The following is a 24,431-nucleotide window of genomic DNA, read 5'->3' as shown; positions in this document are numbered from 1 at the left end:
TATATATATATATATATATACACACACACACACATATATATATATACACACACACATATATATACACATATATATAAGTACATGGCTTTTTCCCCTACAGAATAACATTTCCTTGAAGACAGTGACTGATCTGGTTTTTAAAATTTCTATCCCCAATAACTAGCACAGGGCCTGGCAAGTAGCAAGCACATAATTAATGCTAATTGATTACTTTGGAAAGGCCCAATGCCTCAGATTATTGGTAAGAATACAGAAGTGTTCCCCCAAAGTCCTTATGGTAATTATTACTTCAAAAGAGACATGAGATCCATTAATGGAAAGTGACCCATAAGAGCTTATCACAAGCCCTGCTTCTTATGTAGAGTGGCTGAGGAAAGTAAGCTTCAGGTCAAGGAATTAAGACCTTGAAGCTTTAATTCAAGCTCTGACCCTGATATTCTCCCCTTGTAGCCTTAAACCTCATTTAGAAAATGTGTATCTGTGATTTGAAAATGAGGATCAAGAAACCACCAAGGCAAATTTTAAGTGGAAAGGGCTAAGGTTCATCCTCCAGATGTAAAAAAGTGAGTCCCTTTAAAAATAGAGAACCTCACTAGAAGGGAAGAACCCAGAACCTTAACCAGGGGAAGATATATGTTATAAGAAACTGAAGGGCACATAAAATATAGAAAATATTCACTTACTAACCCAAGGATGCTGGATCATTAGGAAAAGAGCTCCATTTTATATTTTTTGACTCAAGTACAAACAAGAAACTTGGGGTTTCTCAGTATAGACAACTTATTGCCACGAGAGCTTACTATGAGCCAGGTACTACATGAAACATTGAGCATATGAAGAAGTCATACAAAGAAAACAATCAGAAACAATCCCTGCCTTTACAAAACTTACATTCTAACAAGGTATGAACATGTAATTCACTAGTTATACATAAGCTATATCCAGAGTCAATAGAAGGTAATCTGAAGGGGGAAGGCATCAGTATTTAGGGGGGCAGGTGACAATCTGAGAAGGTGAAATTTGAGGTAAAAAAATTGGGATATTAGAAGACAGAGGTGAGTAGGAAGAGCTGAGGGGGGCAGAACATTAGGAGCTGGCATACTGAGTTCAAGGAAGGGCAAGTAGACCAGTGTAGCTGGATTGTAAAGAGTTGGGAGGTGAGGGGGAAAGGGGAAGAGATGGGTTGAAAATAAAAAGACTAGAGAGATAGGAAGGAAAAGCTTTAAATGTAAAGTTCTTATCTGATGCTAGCGGTAATAGTCACTGGAGAAGAGAGATGACATGCTCAGACTTACACTGAAACAATATAGGGAGATGATTACACCTGTACGTTAGGAAAAAAAATAGCAAGGTGGCACAATGGATAGAGCACTGGGTCTGGAGTCAGGAAGACCTGAATTCAAATCCAGCCTCAGATAATTCCTAGCTGTGTGACCTTGGGCAAGGCACTTAACTTCCTTTTGCCTCATTTCCTCAACTATAAAATAGGTATAATAGAGCATCTACTTTGTAGGGTTGTTGTAAAGACCAAACGAGATAATAATTGTAAAGCACAGTACCTGGTATATATGCACTATATAAATACTAGCTTTTATTGTTGTTGTTTTTGTTGTTATTATTTTAAATGATTTTAGCATCTGAGTGAAGGATGTATTCAAAAGGAGAAAGGAATGTGGCACGAAGAAAAAATTTTGTTGTTGTGGAGCCATTTTCAGTCATGACCAACTCTGTGACCACATGTGGGGTTTTCTTGGCAAAGATACTAGAGTCATCTGCCATTTCCTTCTCCAATGAAGACAATTTAGAATGCTACTTTGAAGACAAGCAAGCTATAGCCCAGGCAAGAGTGACAGAAATGGAAGGGCTAACCTAAGGTATTGACTGTATGAGGAAAGGAAATGTACATGATAGGTGTTAGAAAGGTAAAACCCCAAGATCTGACAATAAATTACATTTGTTGAGTGAATGAGAATGAGGAGTCAGTGCTGGCAATGAATTTGTGAACTTGGATTATTTGGAGGCTTGCCATGCCTTTCATAGAAATAACAAAGTTTAAAGAGATGTTTGGGGGAAAAAAAGAGTGAGTTCTGTTTTGGAAATGTTGAACTTGAGATGCTTACAGTACACCTATTTCAAAATGTCTAAAACATAGTTGGTAATAAATGGCTTAACTCAACAGAGACACTAGGGCTGGACATATAGCTCAGGGAATCATCTGCAGAGGCATAAGTGAAATCCTAGGAGCTGAAGAGATCACCAGTGAACAGTATAGAGCCAAATGAGAAGAGGGACCAAGAGAGAGTCTGAGAAGCACATCCATGGTTAGTGAGTATGACATGAATAAAGAACCTGCAAAAGAAATTGAGAAGGAACAGTCAGACAGAGATGGCAGCCAGGACAGAGCAGTGTCACCAAAGCCCACAGAGAAGAAAGTGTCCCCAAAGAGGTGACCCACAGTGTCAAATGTTGCACAGAAATCAAGAAGAATAAGGACTGTGAAAAGGCTGCTAGATCAGGAAGAGATCATTGTTTACTTTTGAAGATAGCACCGACAGGTCAACAATGGCCCCATGGAGACCATGAATATTGAATATTCTTCTTTATATTATTTGAGAACATCCTAGGATCATAGATTTGAAGCTGGAAGAGATTTTGACTCATCTAATCCAACCCCCTCATTCTATAGCTACAAATACTGAATCCTAAATGGAATGGAAGAAGCAAGAATTTTCTAAAGGTAGTACAGATTATCTACAAAACCTGTTCCATCTGGGCGTCTGGCACACAAATTTGATTATTTTGTCTGCCAACTAGGAACAATATTTGGACATCTTCTCCCAATACCATACCATGTCCTTACTCTTTTGCAAAAATGAGACAAACCACATAGGATAGAAAGGCTGGGATAGATGGAGTGGGCGATGCTGCCTTAGAGATATGTTAACAAGCAAGAGGCTGGGTAAGAGGTCACCCAATGCCTTACTTATTTGCAAATTCCATGCTTCTCTTCCTCTTCCTTCTCATTAGTATTACTTTGCATTCATACATAAATTCACAAAACCAAGAAGGAGGCAGAACAATATTATGGCAGACTATATTAACAATTTAAGGAATGGCTAGTGAGCCTCTGGGAAGGGAAGCACAGATCTTTATCTTTTCCCCTCTCTGTAGGTTAAAAACAAATCCAACAACCACCTTTTGGCTTTTGCTGTTAGCTTTCCTCTACACTCTTTCTGACCTTCTCAGCCTTTCCCATTGATAAGTGCCTTGATATCCAGCACCCCCATCAAATAGCATTCAAGTATCCATCTTTATTTGATGCTAAGTTCAATCCTGGGCAGAACTGTCTAGTAAGTAATTAATAATTGTGAGGAGGGCTGTCTAATCCTCAAAGCATCTTTTATATTATCTCTTTTGACTTTTGCAGTCATCCATTGATAGAGGTTAGGTAAGCATTGTTACCATTTGGAAAATGAGGAAACTGAGGCCCAGAGACACTTAAAGATTTGCCTGTGGACACATAACTAGTTAATAGTAGAGACAAAAGCCCAAATCTGAAATAATCCCATGTTCTTTTTACTTTATCACATAATTTCCCTTTAAGATATTTTTAGTTGGACCAGTGTTTTCATTGAATAATAAGACTTACTTAAGTCCTTATCCTGTGTCACATGGTGTAGGGGTAAAATTGTTGGATTTCATATCGTAGAATGAATGTGAATTAAATTCCTAAATTTTCTACTTACTGCCTGTGTGACCTTGAGCAAGTCACTTAATCTCTCTAAATTTCTTCATCTGTAAAATAAGTAGTTCAGACTAGGTAAACTCTGAAGTCCCCTCATGCTATAAATCTAGGTGCTCCTAAGAGACTTTTTTTTTTTATACTGGATGGACCTTTGATTTAATTGATGTTAAAAATATCTGGTATGGAAACTCCCTCTACCAGTGCAAATGTGAAACTGTTTTACAATTTACAGCCTTATAGAGTGCCTGGGACACTGTGAGGTTAGGTGACTGGCTCAGAGTGATGTAACCAGGCTTTATCACAGACAGGACTTAAACCTGAGTCTTCCCAATTCTGAATCCAACTCCCTATCCACTGTGACATACTGCCTCTCATTGGGAGGTACTATAACAAGAAAGAAGAAGAGAGGAAGGAAGGAAGGAAGGAAGGAAGGAAGGAAGGAAGGAAGGGAGGGAGGGAAGGAGGGAAGGAGGGAGGGAAGGAGGGAGGGAGGAAGGAAGGAAGGAAGGAAGGAAGGAAGGAAGGAAGGAAGGAAGGAAGAGGCATGAAGGAAGGAAGGATGGAAGGAAGGGAGAGAGGGAGGAAGGAAGGAAAGGAGAGAGGGAAGGATGAAGGAAAGAAGGAAGAAAGGAAGGTAAGAAAAAGTCCCTATCCATATATCAAGGGAGTTCAGACTCTAATTTAGGATATCAAAAAATATACATAGAAAAAAATGGAGAACAATAAAATATGTCTCATCACAACTACAAAAATAATGTGGTCTAAATCACAACTTAAATTGAAGAGTCCTTGTCCACTCCTCTCTTCAGTCTTATCTCCCTCCTTATAAAACTGTGCCTGTGGTAGATCAGTGAACATTCTTTGAATGAAGATGGAACACCTTCCTCCCAGGGTTTATAGCATGACACACAATAATGGAAAGTGCAGATACTCACAGTAAACAACATGCAACAGTTAGTTTATGACACAAATTAGACAGATAAATGACACTTGTGTTTCAGGAATACTCCAGCAGCTCCTAAGTGACAGTTATGCAGAGTTGATTGACAGAATTCTAGAACCATTCAAGAAATTTATGGGCCCAAAGTCTAAAGACAAGCTTAAAAAGCTGCCTAAAAGAAAATGGACATTAAATCTGTCTAATCAGCAATAGGAAACCACGGGAGTCTTTCAGTTCAAATTTCAGGCTCAGGAGGATTCCTGCAGCTTTGGGTTCCACTCCTTTTAGCTGTTTAGCCCAGCTCAGTGCCACTGTAACTCTGGCAATGTACCCAGCCTGTCAAGAAAATAAAGAGAGACTAGGTGAAATCTCCTTAAATCCAGCTCTTCACAAACAGTGACCTGAAGTACACAATTGAAGAAAACAAAGAGAACAGGAAACCTTTATCTGAAAGTAGAGGACTTTTATAGTCACTTTTGTGAAAGACTGGAGTTTTTCTCTCCTGACTGATATTTCACTTTCTCTCTTTTGTCACTTAGGAGTAACACTGACTGTGCCTATCCTAAAGTATGGCTACTTACTATGACCTACTACATATCAGTTTGACCCTAGCCATATATTTTCAGTTAAGATTTTGTGCTGTTGAAATTTTAAATAGTTTAGACGTTCAGTTGCAAAACCTTACTGAGATTTCTATTCCAGAGCTCATAATTCTCATTCACTCTCTTTCCTCCCAATGCCTCTCTCCTTCCTTCCATTTCACTCCTCCTCTCTCTTTCTCTTTTTCCCTCCCTCTCCCTTCTCTCTCTCCCTTTCCCTCTTCTCTCTTCCTCTCTCCTCCTCTTTCTCCCTCCCCCCCTCTCTTTCCTTCTCCCACTTCTTCTCCTTTCCCTTTCTGTCCCTTCCCTTCTCTTCCACTGCCTTTCCTCCCTAATATTCCCCACAAAGCAGGCAATCAAAGTGTACCATTTCTGCTTATTACAAAACAAACTCATCATTAGCATATTTAATCAGCCCTTGAAATATAGACTCAATGAATTGCAAGTGACAAAGTCTGGTGACGAGTGTGAGAAGGAGGAGGAGAGATAAGAGGAAAACAGTTGTGGTCATAGTTAGCTGGATGCCCTCAAAAGCCATTGCTAAACCTGGATAGTGTTAAAACCCCTCTAGCAATTTCTTCTAGCAAATTCTCCTGGAAGTAAAAGAAAATATCATTTTCCCACAGTTCAGAGAATCCCATGTAACTCCTCTGTACATTATGGGGGGGAGGGGGAGGGCAGATTTCTTCCAGGCAAATGAATTTGGGTCCCTGGTGCTGGCAGTTTGGGTGAATCGATCCCAAAGAAACCTATTAACCTATAAAGCCGATACCTTCTATCTCAGAAAGCCCTGGGATTCCGTTTTGCTACATATGGCAAAGGACTATCCTCAGAATTATCTGGTGGAGGCACTGATTCCAACAGGAATATTTCATTTCCTTAGATTTACTATGGGAAGAGATATTTTCTTTATAAATTAGTTGTACCCTCATTGCTTTGTGCTGGAAGGTCAAGGAAATGGTGCAACACTGCCACCTAATGCTAAGAAGAAGAATATTTTTTAAAGATTAAATCAAAAAACTTCAATTGAGAGGAAGATTCAGCCCATAATATCAATATTTCCCTCCCCCTTCCCCAGAGGACTCTCCTCCCTGATGCATGAAATTCTTTCCTCCTCTAAGGATTATAAATCGAGCTTTTGTGAGGTTAGTAAGCACATTTCTGACACACAGTACAGGTAGGAAGATGCAGCACAGACTTAAGTGAATTTTTCAGGGTTAGACAGCCGGTGTGTAACAGTCTTGTTACTTAGGATTTTCCAGTCAATTGATTTGACAAGCAAAGATGCAGAAAACAACTTTGAGGGCTTCATCAAGTACAAGATGATTTTTTTTCTTGGATTCCTCCATGTTAGATCATGACCCTGATATCTCCAATGACTTTAAAGAATCAGAGACTCAGGGGCGGCTAGGTGGTGCAGTGAGTAAAGCGCTGGCCCTGGAGTCAGGAGGACCTGAGTTCGGTTCTGGCCTCAGACACTTAACACCCACACAAAAAAACCTAGCCGTGTAACCTTGGGCAAGTTACTTAACCCCAACTGCCCTCCAAAAGGCAAAATAATAATAATAATAGTAATAAAGTTGATTTAAAAAAAAAAGAATCAGAGACTCAGAATTGAAAGAAACCTCAAAGACCATCTAGTCTAACCTGAACCTGAGAAAGAGCGCCTTCCATATTGTACACAACAAGAGTCATCTAACTTTTGCTTGAAGGCTTACAGTGAGAGGGAATCTCCTGCCTCTTAAGAAAGCAAATTTTATATCTGAATAACTCTCCTAATGGAGTTGGAGGGGACTTTAGAGATCGTCTAGTCCCCTGATTTTACAGATGAGACAAGACCCAGAAAAGTTTTAGGAGGCTTAAGATCATACGGTAATTGACACTTGAAGCCGGATACCATGTCTGCAGATTCACTGTTCTTTCCATTGCACACTGCTACCTCCTCATTTAAGAAATGTTTGCTTATGTAAAAAAAATAAACTTGCTACTTTATAACGTTCACCTTTTGTTTCTAATTCTGCCCTCTCAATTAAAACAGAGTATGCCCCTTTCCACATGGGACTCCTTCAAATACTTTGGAAAAAAGCTATCATACGCCCTCTAAATCTTTTCTTCTCCAGGCTAAACACCCCCATTTCTCTCACCCTAATATCATATGTCAACTACCTTGGTTCTCCTTTTCTAGATTCTTCCTAAAATAAGCCAATCAGAACATAACTGAGTAGTCTAGATGTGAGCTAATCTGCGGAGAAACCAGCAGGACTATTACATACCTAGTTGTTCTGGATACATTCCTCTCTTAAAGCAACTTTGATTATATTTTTGTTGGGCTACCATGTCACACTTTTGACTCATACTGAGCTTGTAGTTGGGCAGTTGGTGGCTCTGTGGATAGAGTGCTGGAACTGGAATGAGGAAGACTCATCTTCCTGAGTTCAAATCTGACCGCAGACACATACTAGCTGTGTGAGCCTGGACCAGTCTATTACCCCTGTTTGCATCAGTTGCTTTCTCTATAAAATGAACAAACCCCTCCATTATCTTTGCCAAGAAAATCCCAAATGGATGTTGTGAAGAGTCTGACACCCTGAAAAATGACTAAACAACAGCGATGAGCTTGTAGTCAATAAAAATCCTCAGATGGTTTTTTCACATCAATGTGCCTCCACCATCTTACACTAATCGAATTGATTTTTTGAATCCAAGTGTAAGACTATATTTTTCCAGACTGAATTTCATCTAGTTGCTTTTGTCCCACTGTTCTAAACTGTGAGGATCATTTTGTCTTCTTTTTCTGCAGTCTCTTGTTAGCTTTACCTCCTAGCTTTGGGTTATCTGTAAATTCGATAAGTGTGAAATCAGTGCCTTCATACAAGTCACTGACAAAAGTGTTAAACTACCCAAAGCCAAGGACACATTCCTGGATAATTCTGCTGTAATTCTCCATCTGAGGTGATATCTAAATATTAATGATTATTGTTTAGGGTTTGACCAAATACTGCAGAGAATAAAAAGAATCTACATTAGGAAACCTCAGAATGAGCTGAGGCTGGTGGGGAAAACAAAGGACAACAAAATGCTCGTAATTATTGGGAATTTTATTCAAAGCAATATTAGGGGGAAAAGATAACTGCTTCCTTTTCTAAATATTTGCTAACCATCTCTTCAAAAATAGTCTAAATTTCAATCAAGCTCATTGATGTATAGTCTATAGATTCCATTTTGTTTAAAAAAAACTGAACTGCATTTGTTCTTCAACCCCTCAAAATTTTCTCTCATTCTTCATGGTAGTAGCAATAATAGCTAGTATTTATGTTGCATTTTTAAGTTTGTAAAGCTCTTTGCATGGGTTATCTCTATTGATTTTTACAACCTTGTGAGGTGGGTGATAGTACTATCTTCATTTTACAAATGAGGACCCTGAAGCTGAGAGAGGTTAAGTAACTTGCCTTAGGTGACACAGCTAATAAGTGTCTGAAGCAGGATTTTATCTCATGTCTTCCTGACTCCTAACCTAGCACTCTATCCATTGGACTACCTAGCTACCTTGGGACTTAATCCCAACTTTGTCAGCATAGTTGATTTACCCTAAATATAAGATGATGTGATTAAAATCTTTCACAATCAAGCATGAATGACTGATAGGCTTATTAATGTAATTAGGAAAACACTGGATTGGGAATCAAAGGACCTGAATCATAACCCTAGCTTTGCTCTGCCTACTGAGATAGCTTCCCTGATGGTGTTTGCTAATCTACAAAATGAGGATTAGATGATTTTTGAAGTCTCTTCTAGTTCTAAATCTATAACCCAATGTAAAGGAACAGGAGATGTTTTTATTCTTAAAACAGTGATTGATTAACCCAAATGAATCAAATTCATAATATGGATGCTTATAGTGACATTTTTTGAACAGGAAAGATTTCAAAGTGGCCCTTACCAACTCCTGGTTTTCACCCTTGCCCTAACCCCTAAATATATATTCAACACAAGAAAAACAGGGATTAATAATTTGGCATTCCATTTCTGAAATACCATATTTTCTTGCTTTTGGGTATCATAAAACCAGTATTACGAGTAATTAACTTAGAGCAATAAAGTAACTGAATCATTCTACCAAAACAAACAACAGCAATAATAACACTTGCAAAGTCATCTGGTAGTTTTTACTAACATGAATATCTAAATTTTTCATAATTTAAAGCTATTTTCTTCTTGAATATTTCCAAATCCCATACAGTGAATACACCAACATTTTACTAGACAATATATGGCATTTGCTGTCATTTAGCTTTCATTCCGCCTGTGAAATGAAGCTTATGGATAGACCCAGGCATAAACACACATTCATGCCTGCAGATATCTGAGTGAAGGCAGATTTTTCTGGACTCTGCACAGCACTCCAACCCAACCTCAGTATCCTTTAAGCCTAGCTTGAATCAGATTTTTACCTGCTTCTCAAAGTACTTGAGTAGAAACTTTCTGACCTCTACCTATCCCAGCTTCCCTGCTTAGGAAGCATGAGTGCCTATCCCAGAAGACCCTCAGCCCCAGCCAATAACAAAGTCCTGTCCCCTGTCTATGGCCTAAAAAATAGTTTCTATAGCAAATGTGACATTTTCTGTAGTTTAATATGCAATTGGCCTAGGTATAATTTCTGACATTTACAAATGATATGCAGTTTAATTAGTGGCATAAATGATATCTAACTTGGATATAGTCACATTTTTCTTTTTAAAAAAATTCAATGTTTATTTTTGTCATTCTTTTTTTTTTAAATTTGAGTTCCAAATTCTCTTCCCTCCCAGTCTCTCCCACGCACACTAAGAAGGCAAGCAATATGATATATATTATACATATTGAATCATGTAAACTACTTCCATATTAGCCATAGCACCAAAAAAAAAAGCAAGAAAAAATAAAGTGAGAAACTATACTTCAATTTGTATTCAGAGTTCCATCACTTCTTTCTTTGGAGGTGGGTGGCATTTTTCAACATGAGTCCTTTGGAATTGTCTTGGATCATTGTACTAATCAGAATAGTTAAGTTTTTCATGGTTGATCATCATTACAATATTGTTGTTACTCTATACAATGGTCTCCTAGTTCTGCTCATTTTACTTTATCTACATAGATCTTCCCATGTTTTTCTGACACCACCCTCCTTCTTATATCATAACAACATTCCATTACAATCATCTGCCACAATGTGTTCAGCCATTCCCCACTTGATGGACATCCCCTCAATTTCTAGTTCTTTGCTACCACCAAAAAGAGTTTCTATAAATATTTTTTGTATACATAGGTCTCTTTCCATTTTCTTTTATCTCTTTGGGGTACAGACCTACCTAAGTAGTGGTATGGCTAGGTCAAAGCATATGTATAGTTTTGCAACCCTTTGGGCATAATTCCAAATTGTTCCACCAACAGTTCATTAGTATACCTATTTTCCTTCATCCATTCCAACATTTGGCATTTCTGATAGATGCAAGGTTGCGCCTCAGAGTTGTTTTTAATTTTTCTTTCTCTAATCAATAGTGATTTAAAGCTTCTTTTCAGATGACTAGAGATAGCTTTGATTTCTTCTTTTGAAAATTGCCTTTTCATATCCTTTGACACTTTATTAATTGGAAATGGCTCTTATTTTTACAAATTTGACTCTTTTTCCTATATATTTGAGAAATGAGGCCTTTATCAGAGAAACTTACTGTAAAAATTTTTATATTACTTTATTATAGTACCCTTTATAAAAATGTAGTTTTCCTGATTATCTCTTTTAATTAAGTCTATTTTTCCTTATGTTTTTTCTGAAATCATGATTGTTGCTCCTGCCTTTTTTACTTCAGCTAAAGCATAACACATTCTGTTCTATCTCTTATTTTAACACTGGATGTGTGTCTTTCTGTTTCAAATGTGTCTCTTGTAAACAACATATTGCCAGATTCTGATTTCTAATCCATTCTACTGCTTCCATTTTATGGGTGAGCTCATCCCATTTACATTCACAGTTATGATTACTGTTTATTTCCCTCCATCCTATTTTATTCTGTTTATCATTCTCTCCTTTTTTATCCTCTTACTCCTCAAAAGTCTGTTTTGCTTCTGACTATTGTTTCCCTTAATCTGCCATCCTTTTTTGTCATTCTCCTCCCCACCTTTTCTCTTATCCCCTTTCTCTCCTATTTTCCTATTGGGTAAGATAGATTTCTATACCCAACTGAGTTTGTATATAATCTTTCCTCTTTGAATCAGTTCCAATGACAGTGAGGTTCAAACATTGCCTGCCACCCCCTCCATTTTTCCCTTCACTGTAAAAACTCTTCCTTGCATACTCTTTTATGTGAGATAATTTTCTCCATTTTACTTCTTCCTTCCCCCATTCTCCCTGTGCATCCCTCTTTCTCACCTTTTTTTGAGATTATCCCCAACATAATTGATTCATACCTGTGCCTTCTTTCTGTGGAAGATGCTGCACCCAGTGTCAACAAAAGGGCCCCTGTAATCTCTTTCTGACTAGTTGTCTGATCCCCTTAGCATCTCCGGGCTAAGAGAGTTCCCAAAGCTGTTTCTACTGCTCTTCCAGTCACCTTCAAGGCCCACAGCTGCATGTACTCTGGGCCATCCCCACCCTGGTGTCACAGACTTCTCTTGTTGACTCTCTAAGTTGTCTAAGTAGGCTGGAAAAATGTCTCACCCCAACCATGTGTAGGCTCTTCTGCTTCAAAATTCAATTAAGCATTATTTTAAAGTTGTTTGGAGGGAAACGTTGGGAAAGTTTGGCTGGATTGCTGCCTCTAATCCCCCATTTTGGCTCCACTGGTCTGGATTTTCAGTAATCCCTTCCAATTACTTTTTCACCATTTTTAGAAAATGTAAATAAATGTAATCACTTGGATTTAAAAGAAATAAACACTAGCAGACACGATACCATATTAGAATTTATTCAGTGATAGTTGCAATACACAAGTCATTTTAAAAGTCAAAGTTCTGGCATTAAAAGCTACATTGTGCATGTCTGTGTGGTCACAGATTTCTTCAGAGGCAATGTTTTAGCAAAAAGTAAACCCTGAAACCAATGTGTGAAGATACATTTTTGTTCCTGTGAATTTAGATAATTTCAGTGGCTTTCATCTTGGGAAAAAATAAACTTCTAAGGACCATCTGTATGGCAGATGTGTATAAATTCAATTTTATATGGTACTCTATGCATTAGCACCACAAAATTAAGGAAACTTATCTTTCTTTGGATATGTAGAAATCATAGCAACCTTCTCCCCAACTTTGGGAAGAGATACAGTTGTGGTTTGCAACACAAACATGGAACCACATTCAACCCTATTCAACTTATTAGAAAAAAGATATTGAACTGAACACAGCCCATTTGGAGCAATGGCACTAAATGGATCCCTGCAGACCACCTATTGACTTATAAAAGCACAAGTTAACATTCTCTATCTTCTATTTTTACTTATTTTGTCAAACATTTCACAATTGCATTTTAATCTGGTTCAGGCCAGGAGTCTGACACCTTAGATTTCAAGTATAAAGAATAAATTAAGGGGCAGCTAGGTGGCACAGTGAATAGAGCACTGGTCTGGAGTCCGGAGGACCTGAGTTCAAATGTGGCCTCAGACACTTAACACAAAACTAGCCATGTGACCTTGAGCAAATCACTTAACCCCAATTGCTCTACTTTCCTCCCTCCAAAAAAGAAAAAAAATTTAAAAAGAATAAATTGATACTGGAAGTTGCTTATGCAAGGCAAGAAAGAAATCATGACATTGAAACCATAGTCTCACAAATTAATGGCAAGTCCATTACCTTAGGTATCAGGGAAGTCCATAAGGGACAGATGTAGCCATGTATGAACCTACAATATAGTTTCTTCCTAAAGAAATGTATCATAAACACATTGAATCTTATAGTTTAAAGGAACCACAGGGGTCATAAAATCCACTTATCCTGAGTAATTCCTTCTATGACATCCCTGGCAAATGGTTGTCCTGGCTGCATTTGAAGACCTTCAGTGTTGGAGAACTCATTACATCCTGGGGCACCTGTTCTACTTGTGGACAGCTCAAATTGTTAGGAAATGGGGCTCCCCAAGCCATCATAATGTTGAGCTGAAATCCACCTCTCTATAACCCTCACCCACTGTTTCTAGTTTTGCCTTCTAGAACTGAACAAACTAATGCAAATTATTCTTTCACATGACAGTCCTTCAAATACAGCACCCTCTCTTCCCAAGTCTTCTCCATTTCCCTGAAATGTTCTTCATATGCCATGGTTCAAATCTCCTCACTGTCCTAATTACTTTCCTTTAGACACATTACAACTTTGCAGTGTCCTTCCTAAAAGTCAGAAAATATTTACTGAGTGAATAGGGAAATACCCACCAATTAAGACATTTTTCTTCATTTGTATAAGTATGCACTCTGGATCTCATTCAATGTTTTACTTAATAGTTTACAGTATCAATGGACTTTTCTGCTCCAGTGACTTCTACCTCTCCTTAGTTACTGTTTTCTCTTTCAGGTTCTATATTGAAAGCATTTCATACCTGAAGGATAATGCCACCATTGAGCTATTCTTCTTGAATGCAAAATCCTGCATCTATAAGGTAAGAGTTCTTTGTCAAGACTGAGAGAGTTGCCTTTCTGAAACTTGATGGCATCATTAAAAACTGTGGCTTACAAGATTTCCATAAGAAGATTTATTGTATTGACATATACATTTCGGTGAGTTAGAACTTTATGTAACAAAATAGGAGATGTTAAAAAGGTAGCTTCTGGGCTTGTTTCCTCACATAATTTCCTTGGATTTCCTTGATAAGTGTCCAGGCAACAGATCTATGGATAACTGGTGTAATGGTAATGTAATTTGAATTTGAAGACCCCTTTTTGTATTGGCAAGTAAGCACGTACTTAGCACTTAGTAACTAATGAAACCTTGTGTGAAAGAAACAGAAGGTATGAACCCCTGTTCCTGACATGACAGGAAGGGGTTGGCTGAAACAGGAAGTAGCTAATGCTATGTATATAAGGAAAAGCTCCTGGGAGGGACAGTCAGAATTTCTTTAGATAAGAATCTGGTGGCAGAGCAGCTACAGAAGAAAGAATCTAGAACTGAGCCAAAATTTCCTGAGAACTTGTGGTGGTGGAGCTTCTTCTGAACAGGAGCCCAGGAGCCCAGGAAGCCAGGAGCCCCTGCCCCCCTACCAGGCTGGATAAAGTGATTCTGATTTTTTGAATGAGCTGCAGAAGACTGAGGAAGCATGACCAGGATGAAGGAACTTTGTCTGTGGCTTGGTTGAGCCTTGAATTCCCAGGAGCAGAAATTGTGAAGGACTTAAGATAGAGTGGACACTGAGCTTTAGCATGGAATGGGAACTGGACGAAGAACTGGACAAGGAGCTGGACAAGGGAGCTGCCTTTCTTTGAATCCAGGTGACAGACAGTTGGAGCAGGGACCATGGAAGAGGAACCATGGAAACTGAGAGCCAGCCTCAAGTCAAGATGAAAGAAGAATTTACTTGGATATTGTGTGCTGACAGAGAAGATTGTGATTTACTTGTAATCAAGGGGTGGATGGCCTGTGTATTTTCTACTACCCCTTAAGAGGATATTGAGTAGTGACTAGTGACTGATGACTGAATAGTGACTGATTTATAACTTAGTGTGCCCCATGAGTGGAAGACTTTGACTATTGTACTTTGAGATGATTGTTCTTTGTTCAAAACTATTGTGACCACTTTGGTGAAAACTATGTGGCCATTTTAGATAAGTCATTGTGAATGCTGTATTTTGATTTTCTGTGATAAGTTGTAACATTGTGAATGCTGTGCCTTGATTCTCTGTGAATGTTTTGCTCTGATTTGTTATTGAATAAGTAGAAAGTTCACTACACTATGTAATCAGGACCTTGAAAGCTGTTCACAGTAGCATTCTTCTGGAAAGCTGCTCATGTGTGGCTTTACACCTGGAAGACAGTTTCTCATTACATAATCTGTAAAGTAGCCCTTTTGAAAAGTCTTGCAAAAACATAGATGTTTACAAGACTTTGGTTCAATTCTAGTTCTCTCACTTCCTTTTATATAACTGTGTATATGTCACTTCAGTCCTCTAAGCCTCAGTTTCCTTATCTTTTATATGATGAAATTGTGTTGTACTTCTTATTTAAGAGATATCTGTAAAAATTAGGCCATGAAAAATGTGTTATCATTATGAATACTGCACTTTCTGGGGTTCAATGGAATCGGAGTGAAAGGGAGAACTGAGAACTTTCTCTTAGTGACAAATTCAACTCGAGAAGATTTCAATATCTGCCACTCTCTTACTTTTCCAGTTGTTTTCATGGTATTTGAAGGAAGTTAGAGAACTCAGAACCCTAGCCAACAGTCAAACATGGCATCTATAGCAAAGGTAGCATCAATTTTAAAAATGACTGGTTTTTTCCCTCCCCTCTTTATAAAACATCACACCTATATGGGATTTGAGCATCAGACCAAAAACTATGCAGGTTTTTATGAGGGCCCAATTGTTCATTTTTCAGTTGCATCTGACTCTTTGTAGCTCCTTTTGGGGTTTTCTTGGCAATGTTATTGGAGTGTTTTGCCATTTCCTTCTCTAGCTTATTTTAGAGATGAGGAAACTGAGGCAAATAGGGTTAAGTGACTTGTTCAGGGTCACACAGCTAGTAAGTATCTCAGGTCAGATTTGAACTCTGGAAGATGAGTCTTCCTGACTCCAAGCCTGGCACTGTATGCACTATACCACCTAACTTCCGCTTAGGAGAACCAGTTGAGGACAAAAGGTCTAAGTGATGAAAAGGGCAAGTGACAGAAAATATTGAATGTCTTGGATTATGGAATTCCTTATAACAAAATGGATGATTCTATTTTAAAGTATAAATAGTGGACATACCATGAACAAACATCACGTTTGAGCTCACAAATTTCAATAAAGGACATATGAAGGAACATGTCACAATTCTTAATCTTCCTAATGAGCAATTGTAACAAAGAGAAAATGGAGAATCTAGTAGTTTTCATGTCATAATAAGCCCTAGTAAGATTTCAAAATACTTTAATCCTGACCTTGTAAACTTTAAAGAAATGTTGTCAGAATGATTCCAAATAAAGAGAATAGCCAGTTCTAATGGAAACCATACTATCAGGGTTCTTATCCTGGGTATGTGTACATATGGAAGCCAAAGTACAATGTCTCCATTTATGTAGTTGCTGACTTAATTAGAAGGTATTCAGAAGGCCTGGATTAAGTACTCTTTTAATTTCACATCCTTTTTATTATTATGCTTATAATGCCTGGGGTGGGAAGGGGGGGGGAGGGGGTTCTAATGAACAAAAAATGTTTATGTATTTGTGTAATTTTATATACAATCCTTGTGTTAATGAGTCTCACAGAACACAAAGGGCCCAAGTATACCGTGAAGAATTTATCTTTCTCTCATTTCTCTGGCCTTCCCCCACCAACCCAGATAACCTGGGAACTTCCTGTCTAACACCACCCAAGTAGGTTATTGGCAGCTCTCCTTATAAGTGCACAAAGCTAAAAAAAATAAACAGATTTATTTACAAAGAACACAAAGAGGGTCTATTAAGTCTCAGTTAAAATCCTACCTTCTATAGGAAGCATTTTCCTGTCCCCCTTAATTCTAATGCCTTCCTGCCTTTGATTATCTCCAATTTATCCTGTACATAGCCAGTTTTTGTCATTGTATATTGTCTCCTCCATTAGACTGTGAGCTTCTCTAGAGCAGGGACTGTCTTTTGCCTTTCTTTGTACCCCCAGCATTTAGTACAGTGCCTTGCTCATAGTAGGTATTTAATAAATGGTTATTGATTGACATGAAGCCTCAGTCACTTACACTGTAGCCTAGGATGGGGCTCCAGTGGAGGGTTCTTATAATCATTCCTCCACAGCAGTCCTCTCTTCCATGGCTTCTCCCCCACCCAGCCTCTGCCTTCCCAGAGGTACACTACCTGCAATTTGTGCTTCCTTCATTGTTGTTCTGCCCCTTGCAGTTCTTTTTATGTCTCAGCTAATGTCATTAGTCCCTTTCCCACCAAAATCCTCTCCTCTTCATTAGCTTGTGTAGATGGCACAATACTGACTGCCTGTGGTTTGCTGCATTATTTCTAAGGTGTCTCTCTCTCTCCTCCTGCACATTAATTCAACTAGAGTTCCTGATAGCCACCACTAGATGGCATCAATCAGTACCTTTGCTTGGAAATCGCTTACTCTGGGGAAAAAACACTCCATGGTCTGTAAGCCGTCAGAGTTGAGTTTTTATCTCAAAGGTGGCTCCAGAATTATTTTAGAAAGTAAAACATACAGCTAGGAAAACCTTTTCCCCCTACCATTCTGCAATACAGGTTTTCCTATTTGTAAAAATATGTAGAGCTGCGCAACTTGAAATGTCTTGCTTGAGGAAGTAATGGTTTTCCTTAACTGAAGCCTTCAAGCAGAGGATGGAAGACCATTTGCAAGGGATATTACAGACAAGATTCCTACTCAGCTATAAGTTAAATTAAGTAGCCTCTGAGTTACTTTCCAACTCTGAATTTCTTGTGATTTATTGAATACTTGTGTCCCCAGAATGTTGTATGTAAATCAATTTTGTACATTGGCTCATATTTTAAATGCAGTACAATAATTTGCTAGTTTAAAGAATTCTAAATAAAATGAACAATCACCTACCTCCTTGCTTCTATTACTTTAAAGAGTTTTGATTTATTAGAATGTCCAGCTCCCTAGTACAGTGCCTGGTAAAAAAGTATGTCCTTAATGCTGATTGATTGATTGATTGATTGATTGATTGATTACTCACTCATGCACTGACATAGTTTGCAAACCTCCCCATCACTCTCCTGCAGTTTAGGAGATTAGATAGCATTTGTAAGTTGCCCCATCTAAAATCTCAGCACCCCTGATGACAGCCTAGTGATTGGCTTATCTGAACTTGGGATGGTCCTTGGACAACAGAGATCAAGAATATCACTTGACCCTTACTCTAAGTCTTTTCAGCTTAATAATAATGATAACAGCAACAATGACTAGAAATTATATAGCACTTTAAAGTTTGCAAAGCACTTTGAGTATATTTATCTCCTTTGATCCTTTCAAGAACCCTATGAGGTCGTTGCTATTCCTATCCCCTTGAGGAAATTGAGGGACAAAGCTACACAAGTTACTAAGTGGTAAGCCGGCATTTGAAGTCAGATCTTCATGAGTCAAAGTTCTCTATTCTATGTTCATACCATGTGTCATCTGGATGCTTCTAGTCATACCTGACAGAATTTGTCTTCTAATTATGTAGCCATCAAGGATCACCTCCTTACCACAGGGAGGCATCACAATAGCACTTTAGTGAGAGAACCACGTCCTCATTTATCTTTTTTGCAGATGCATGTTCTTTTACTGGATCAAGATGCACATAAACTAGAAGATACCTGAATTTTATAGAATGTCTTTTAAATTACAAACAGACCTGTTTCTTCAGAACTTGATGAAATGGTTGCAAGGATCCTAATCAGAACAAGTTGATCAGACATTCTTGCTAAAGAAAATACCAATTTGGGAATAGCAATAACTAGATGGATTCCATGTAAGAACTGTTTAAATTATAATAAAATCAGTTTTATCAATTTTGTCATGGAAATACTCTGCACAACTTAATTACATAATCATTCAAAGGTCCTATGAAATAGAAAGAAATTCTGTGTGTGTATGTATGTCTGTCTGTCTCTCATATCTCCCCCTCTCTTTCTCCTTCTCTGTCTCCATCTCTCTTTCTCTCTTCTTCCTTCTCTCCCTCCCTCCCTCTCTATATAAGTATCTCTCTATGGGTATATATGTGGATATATACATATATGTAACTTACAACAATAAAACTTGTCAATGATGAATTTTTTTTTATATCAGTGATAATTGTGGTTTGAATTTTACACAGTTCATAGAGTTAGAACCTAAAGGGCCCAAATAGGTCATCTAACACACACACACACACAAATACACACACACATTTAAAAGATGGGGACACTATGACCCAAGAAGGTTATACAACTTGCCCAAAGTCACACAGGTAGTACAGGGAAGACCCTTTGGAGGAGGGATTTGAACTCTGGTTATCTGACTTCAGAGCCAGACTTCCATTGCACCATGTTGCTTTCAATCCAGTATTTTTGCCTTGTTGATGGATGTAGGGCACAGTTCCTATGTATGGTATAGTGCCATATGCAGACCTGGGGTGTAAGAGGATAGCATTATATTTCTTTTGGCTACAATTTGCCTTCTCAACTGACTGGAGGAAATAACTATCACCTTCCACCAGGGGGCAGGCTTGGCAACAAATGGAACATTCAACCAAGCAGTACTTCAAAGGAATAAACACAAAATTTAGGCTCTCAGAGTGGAGTACTTTCTCACTAAAAAGTTGTTTAGTATAATAAACATGCATGCATGCATTCACACACACAAACATACACACACATGACTGACCTTTTATTTATTCTTCCAAGCCTTTTATTTCATTGCTGGAAGCTCCCTCTTCCAGTATATATCAGCATATAAAGCTGAACGACATAGTTCATAAAGTGAATTTGAGTGCTGCCTCTGACATTTATTGTCTATGTGACTTTGGGCGATTCACTTAACATCTCTGAGCCTGCAAATTGAGTGTGTGGACAAGACCTCTCTGAGGTCTCTTTAGCTGTAAATCTATGATCCTATTAACTATTCTGCAATTGCCTGGGGCATTATGAGGTTAAATGACTTGTCCAGGGTCACATAGACAGTATGTGTCAGAAGCAGGACTAGGACCCAGGTTAGACTGGAAGGCAGGCCCTCTATCCTCTGTCCACCCTGCCTCTTACCTATTGTTTATTATATTACCTTAGAGTGAAATTTTCCCTATGTAGATTATTGAGCTATAGAAATAAGGTATTTTCTGCCTCTAAACAGCTTATTAGAGTACCATCGCAGCTTTTAAGTAGGAGGATAAGACATTGGTTCTTTTTTATATTAGGAGCTGAGGACATGGGGGAAGGGACACAGAGCAGAGTTAAGGTAACAGAAAAATAAGAAGCAAAATCAACCCTTGGATTCTTTCCAAAACCAAAACAAACTCTAAAAAAGTCCCACGCACTATGAAACGGTAATTATACAGTTGTATAGTTACATATGGCTTAATTGCTTTGAAGTTTATTTTTTTTAAACCTTCCCTACCTTTGGGCTTGACAGAAAGCGTGCCATCCTAGGTGCAAAGATGCAGCACTCTTCTTCCTCCTTTGTTATGTATTCTTTTAGACTTCCATTACATTACTCCATCCTCTTCTAGTAACCCATTCATTCTATACACATGTTTAGGGACTGTCACTTTGGACCATGGCGCTAATCTACAGATCTGCACAATTGAATGAGAACTTCACTTGCCTAACCATTGTCCATGTAGAGGTGATAATTGATATTTTGAACCACACATGTCTCAAGGACAGGGCCTAGATAAAGCTACTCTGCTGAGTTGTGTGGTAATTGAACCAGAGCATCAGCAGATTAAAAGGATCAAAGCACTTCTAGTAGAAGGCAGCCCAGAGCTCAACTACTCCTACCCATACAAGAACAGTAATTTCCTCTGCAATGCCCCTGACAAAGAATCACCTAGTTCTTATTTAATGACTTTCTAGTGATGAACTCACTCCTTACTGAAGCAGCCCATTCATCTTTGGGCATATTCTAACGGGTGGTAAGCTTTTCCTTATATCTAGTTGAATTCTCCCTATCTGTAGTTCCCATCCACTGTTCCTAGTTTAGCCTCCTTGAGCCATGTAGAACAAATCAAATCCCATTTCCACATGGCTTCCCTTCAAATACCTAAAATATTCCAGGATATGTGGTAATGGTGAATGGTGAAGGCTCATAATGGTCAAGGTATTCTTCTTCACAACTTGCACATTGTTGATAAATAATATCTGTGTCCCTTCCCCCATATCCTCAGCTCCTAATATATAAAAAAGCACCAATGCATTATCCTCCTTCTCAAAAGCTCTGATGGCACTTTAGGGAGTTGTTTACTTCTGTACTTGGATGGATCTGTGATCTCATCAATATAGTACAAGGTGCAAACTCATAGTTTCCTTTTCATCCTGTCTTACTCTTGTCCATACCTTCCTATGAATTTTCCACAGACTGTCTACTCAGCATTCTGGGCTGTTCCTCTAGGTCTTTTGATTTTGCATGGGTATCATCCTAGTATGTGGGCCATCCACCTGTTAGTTCTTGCTCTCAATACATAATAGACCCATCTGCTTGTTCAGTCATTTATATCTTTGATAATAACTTGAAAAAACATTACTGATACATTTTGGTCTTAAGTAATAGGTGCTTCCCAGCAGATGCCCAAACACTCCAACAAAGTACATTCCACAGAAGTTAATTCATCTATTGTTATCTGAAATGAGGGAATGTATCCTTTAGTGTAAATTGCATGGTACTAACATTTTTCATTGTATTTCACTGGAGTTTTGTTTCCTTTAAATATTAACTTCATTTACATTACTTCGATGATTCTGAATATCCTTTTCACTCTTCTTTGTCCCCTCTCTCTTGCTTCATAAAAGCATTTCTATGTTTCTTTGAATTCTTTGTATTTATTACTTATAGTACAAGAATATTACATTACAATCATATGCCAAAATTTGTTGAGGCATTCCCTATTCATTGGGCACATATTTTCCCCAGATTTTTGTTATCACAAATAGCTCTCCTATAAATATTTCTGTGCATATGGATCTTCTCTTGCTGTCAGTAACCTCCTTGAGGCATAGTTCCAGTAGCAGAAGCACTGGTTGGAAAGGGTATGAATGATAGAGTCATATCATTTGCATCATGCCAAATTTTTTTTTTCTGAAATGATTAAATCAATTCATAGTTGCCTGGGAAATGAAATTTTATGCCTATCTTCCTCATAGTCCCTTCAACTATGAATTTTCCCATATTTTATAAAATTTGCTAATGATGTATGGATACAATACCTCAGAGTTACTTTAATTTTGCATCTTTCTGATTGTTAGTTTTTTTGAACAATTATGCAGATAATTACTGATTGCTTTCATTTCTTCTTTTGAAAACAGTTTGTTCAAACAGTTGTCCTATTAACATCTTTTAAATACCGTCTTGGGCATGCATCTTCACTAGTCATAGGGCTCGGCCTATTTCTGCCTCCCTTGGGGCCCTTCCATGCCCCCTGAGTAAATACAGTCTTGTTTCTTTGAGTCTTGAAGTGGGACATGATTTGCGACCATGCACCATCACCAGAAGATACTACATGACGTTTTAAAAGAAAAATTTATGATTCATGGAGAAACTTGGAGTCATTAAAAATCCTTCTTGTTGTTGAGTTGTTTCAGTCATGTCTAACTCTGTGATACCATTTGGGGTTTTCAAGGCAAAGTTACTGGAATGGCTTGCCACTTCCTTCTCCAGTTCATGAGGATGAATCATCTTCATCCTCCAGATGAGGAAACTGAGGCAAACAGGGGTTAAGTGACTCTTCCAGGATCACACAACTAGTTAGTGTCCAAGGCCAGATTTGAACTCAGGAAGATGAGTCTTCCTGACTCCAGGCCCCACTCTCTAAAAACTGTGCCACCTATCTGTCTCAAAGCACTCTACCTTTCTCAGGTACTAACCCAAATTTACATTTTCCAAATATAACATAACCTGCTCTTTTTCTCATATTCGATTCTAGATCCAGTTTATTGTCTATGTGCATTTTCTTTCCATGATCTGTGTACTGAAAAAAAGCCCTATTGACTGTTCACCTAGTGACATAGCATAGTTTTGACAGTAGGCGATTCTTTATACTTCCTCCTTTTGATTTTTGGTGTATTGTTAGCCCAAACTCTTCTGAGTGATCTGGGAGTCAGTTAGTCAACAGGCAATTATTATGTGCCAGGCACTATGCTTTAGGACAAAGAAAGACAGAAACAAATGGCAGCTAGGTGGTTCAGTGGGTAGAGCACTGGGTTTAGAATCAGGAAGACCTGAGTTCAAATTCAGCCTCAGCTGGTTCACAGTCACTTGCTCCCTTAATGACCCTGGGTGAGACATTTCACCTCTGTTAGCCTTAGTTTCCTCAACTGTAAATTAGAGATAATAACAGCACCTACCTCACAGGTTTCCATGAGGTTTAAATGAGATAATATTTATAAAGCACTTAGTACAGTGCTTGGCACATAGTAGGGCTATCTAAATGCTTATTCCCTTCCCCTAATAATGGAGACAATATGCAAATCACTACATATATTCAAGATATATACTGTGTAAATAAGAGGTAATCTCATAGGGAAAACTCTAGCAATGGGGATCAGAGAAGGATCGAAGAAAGTGGACTTTTTGAGCTGAGTCTGAGGAAAATCAGAGAAGCTAGGAGGCAGAAGTGGGGAGGGAGAACACTGCAGAATGAGGAACAGTCGGTACAAAATTGGGAAATTGGAGCGTAGTCTTGATGTTGTCCAGTTACACTTCCCACCTTTGTTTATTCTAGAGCGATTGCACAGCTTTTCCATGAAGCACATAGATACTCTGATGTTCAAGTCTGAGTGCAGTCACTCTGTTGTCTTTTATGGAGAAGAGAGAATTAGAGAAAATGGGATAAATCTTTTCCTTTTCTTTTTTGGAGGGCAATTGGGGTTAAGTGACTTGCCCAAAGTCACACGACTAGTAAGTGTGGCAAGTGTCTGAGGCTGTATTTGAATTCAGGTCCTCCTGACTCCAGGGCAGGTGCTCTATTCGCTGCACCACCTAACAGCCCCTGGATACATCTTTTCTGTGTTTTACCTGTGGTCCTTCGAGTTTCATCCCCCTTAAATGCTTTCAGGATGATCTGGTTTAGTAGGTTTTCTGCTTTCTGCTTTCTGCAGTTTTCTGTTTCCTTTTTTGCTCCTAATTCTGCATCATCCTCTTCTGTAAAATTTCACAGACATATCTATATTACAAACTGGCATTCCCCTTCCCCAACATTTTCTTTGTTTGGCAAAGAGATCAAGTATTTGCTAATTTGAGCAGGTTCTACATTCTTTTAACCTCCCCCTGTTGGCAATTGCTTGACATCACTTAAACTTCCTTAG

The 24,431-nt window shown here is 38.4% G+C and overlaps 1 protein-coding gene across 6 annotated transcripts in view; it reads left to right on the top strand.

Moving 5' to 3' along the window:
• LOC138176002 (FERM domain-containing protein 4A) overlaps positions 1-24,431 on the top strand; it is a 416,847-nt gene that overhangs the window by 238,479 nt on the left and 153,937 nt on the right. For all 6 annotated transcript variants that reach the window (XM_069106685.1, XM_069106684.1, XM_069106682.1 and 3 more), the window contains exon 5: positions 13,820-13,904. In XM_069106685.1, the coding sequence (XP_068962786.1) occupies positions 13,820-13,904 (85 nt within the window). The remainder of the gene's footprint in view (positions 1-13,819; positions 13,905-24,431) is intronic.

This window comes from Petaurus breviceps, unplaced genomic scaffold (genome assembly GCF_028583685.1).
Source record: "Petaurus breviceps papuanus isolate PSGF00001 unplaced genomic scaffold, PetGlider_PUasm1.0 80, whole genome shotgun sequence".
NCBI classification, from domain to species: domain Eukaryota; kingdom Metazoa; phylum Chordata; class Mammalia; order Diprotodontia; family Petauridae; genus Petaurus; species Petaurus breviceps.
Note: the sequence above shows the minus strand (reverse complement) of the source record. Positions and strands in the feature narration are given on the sequence as shown.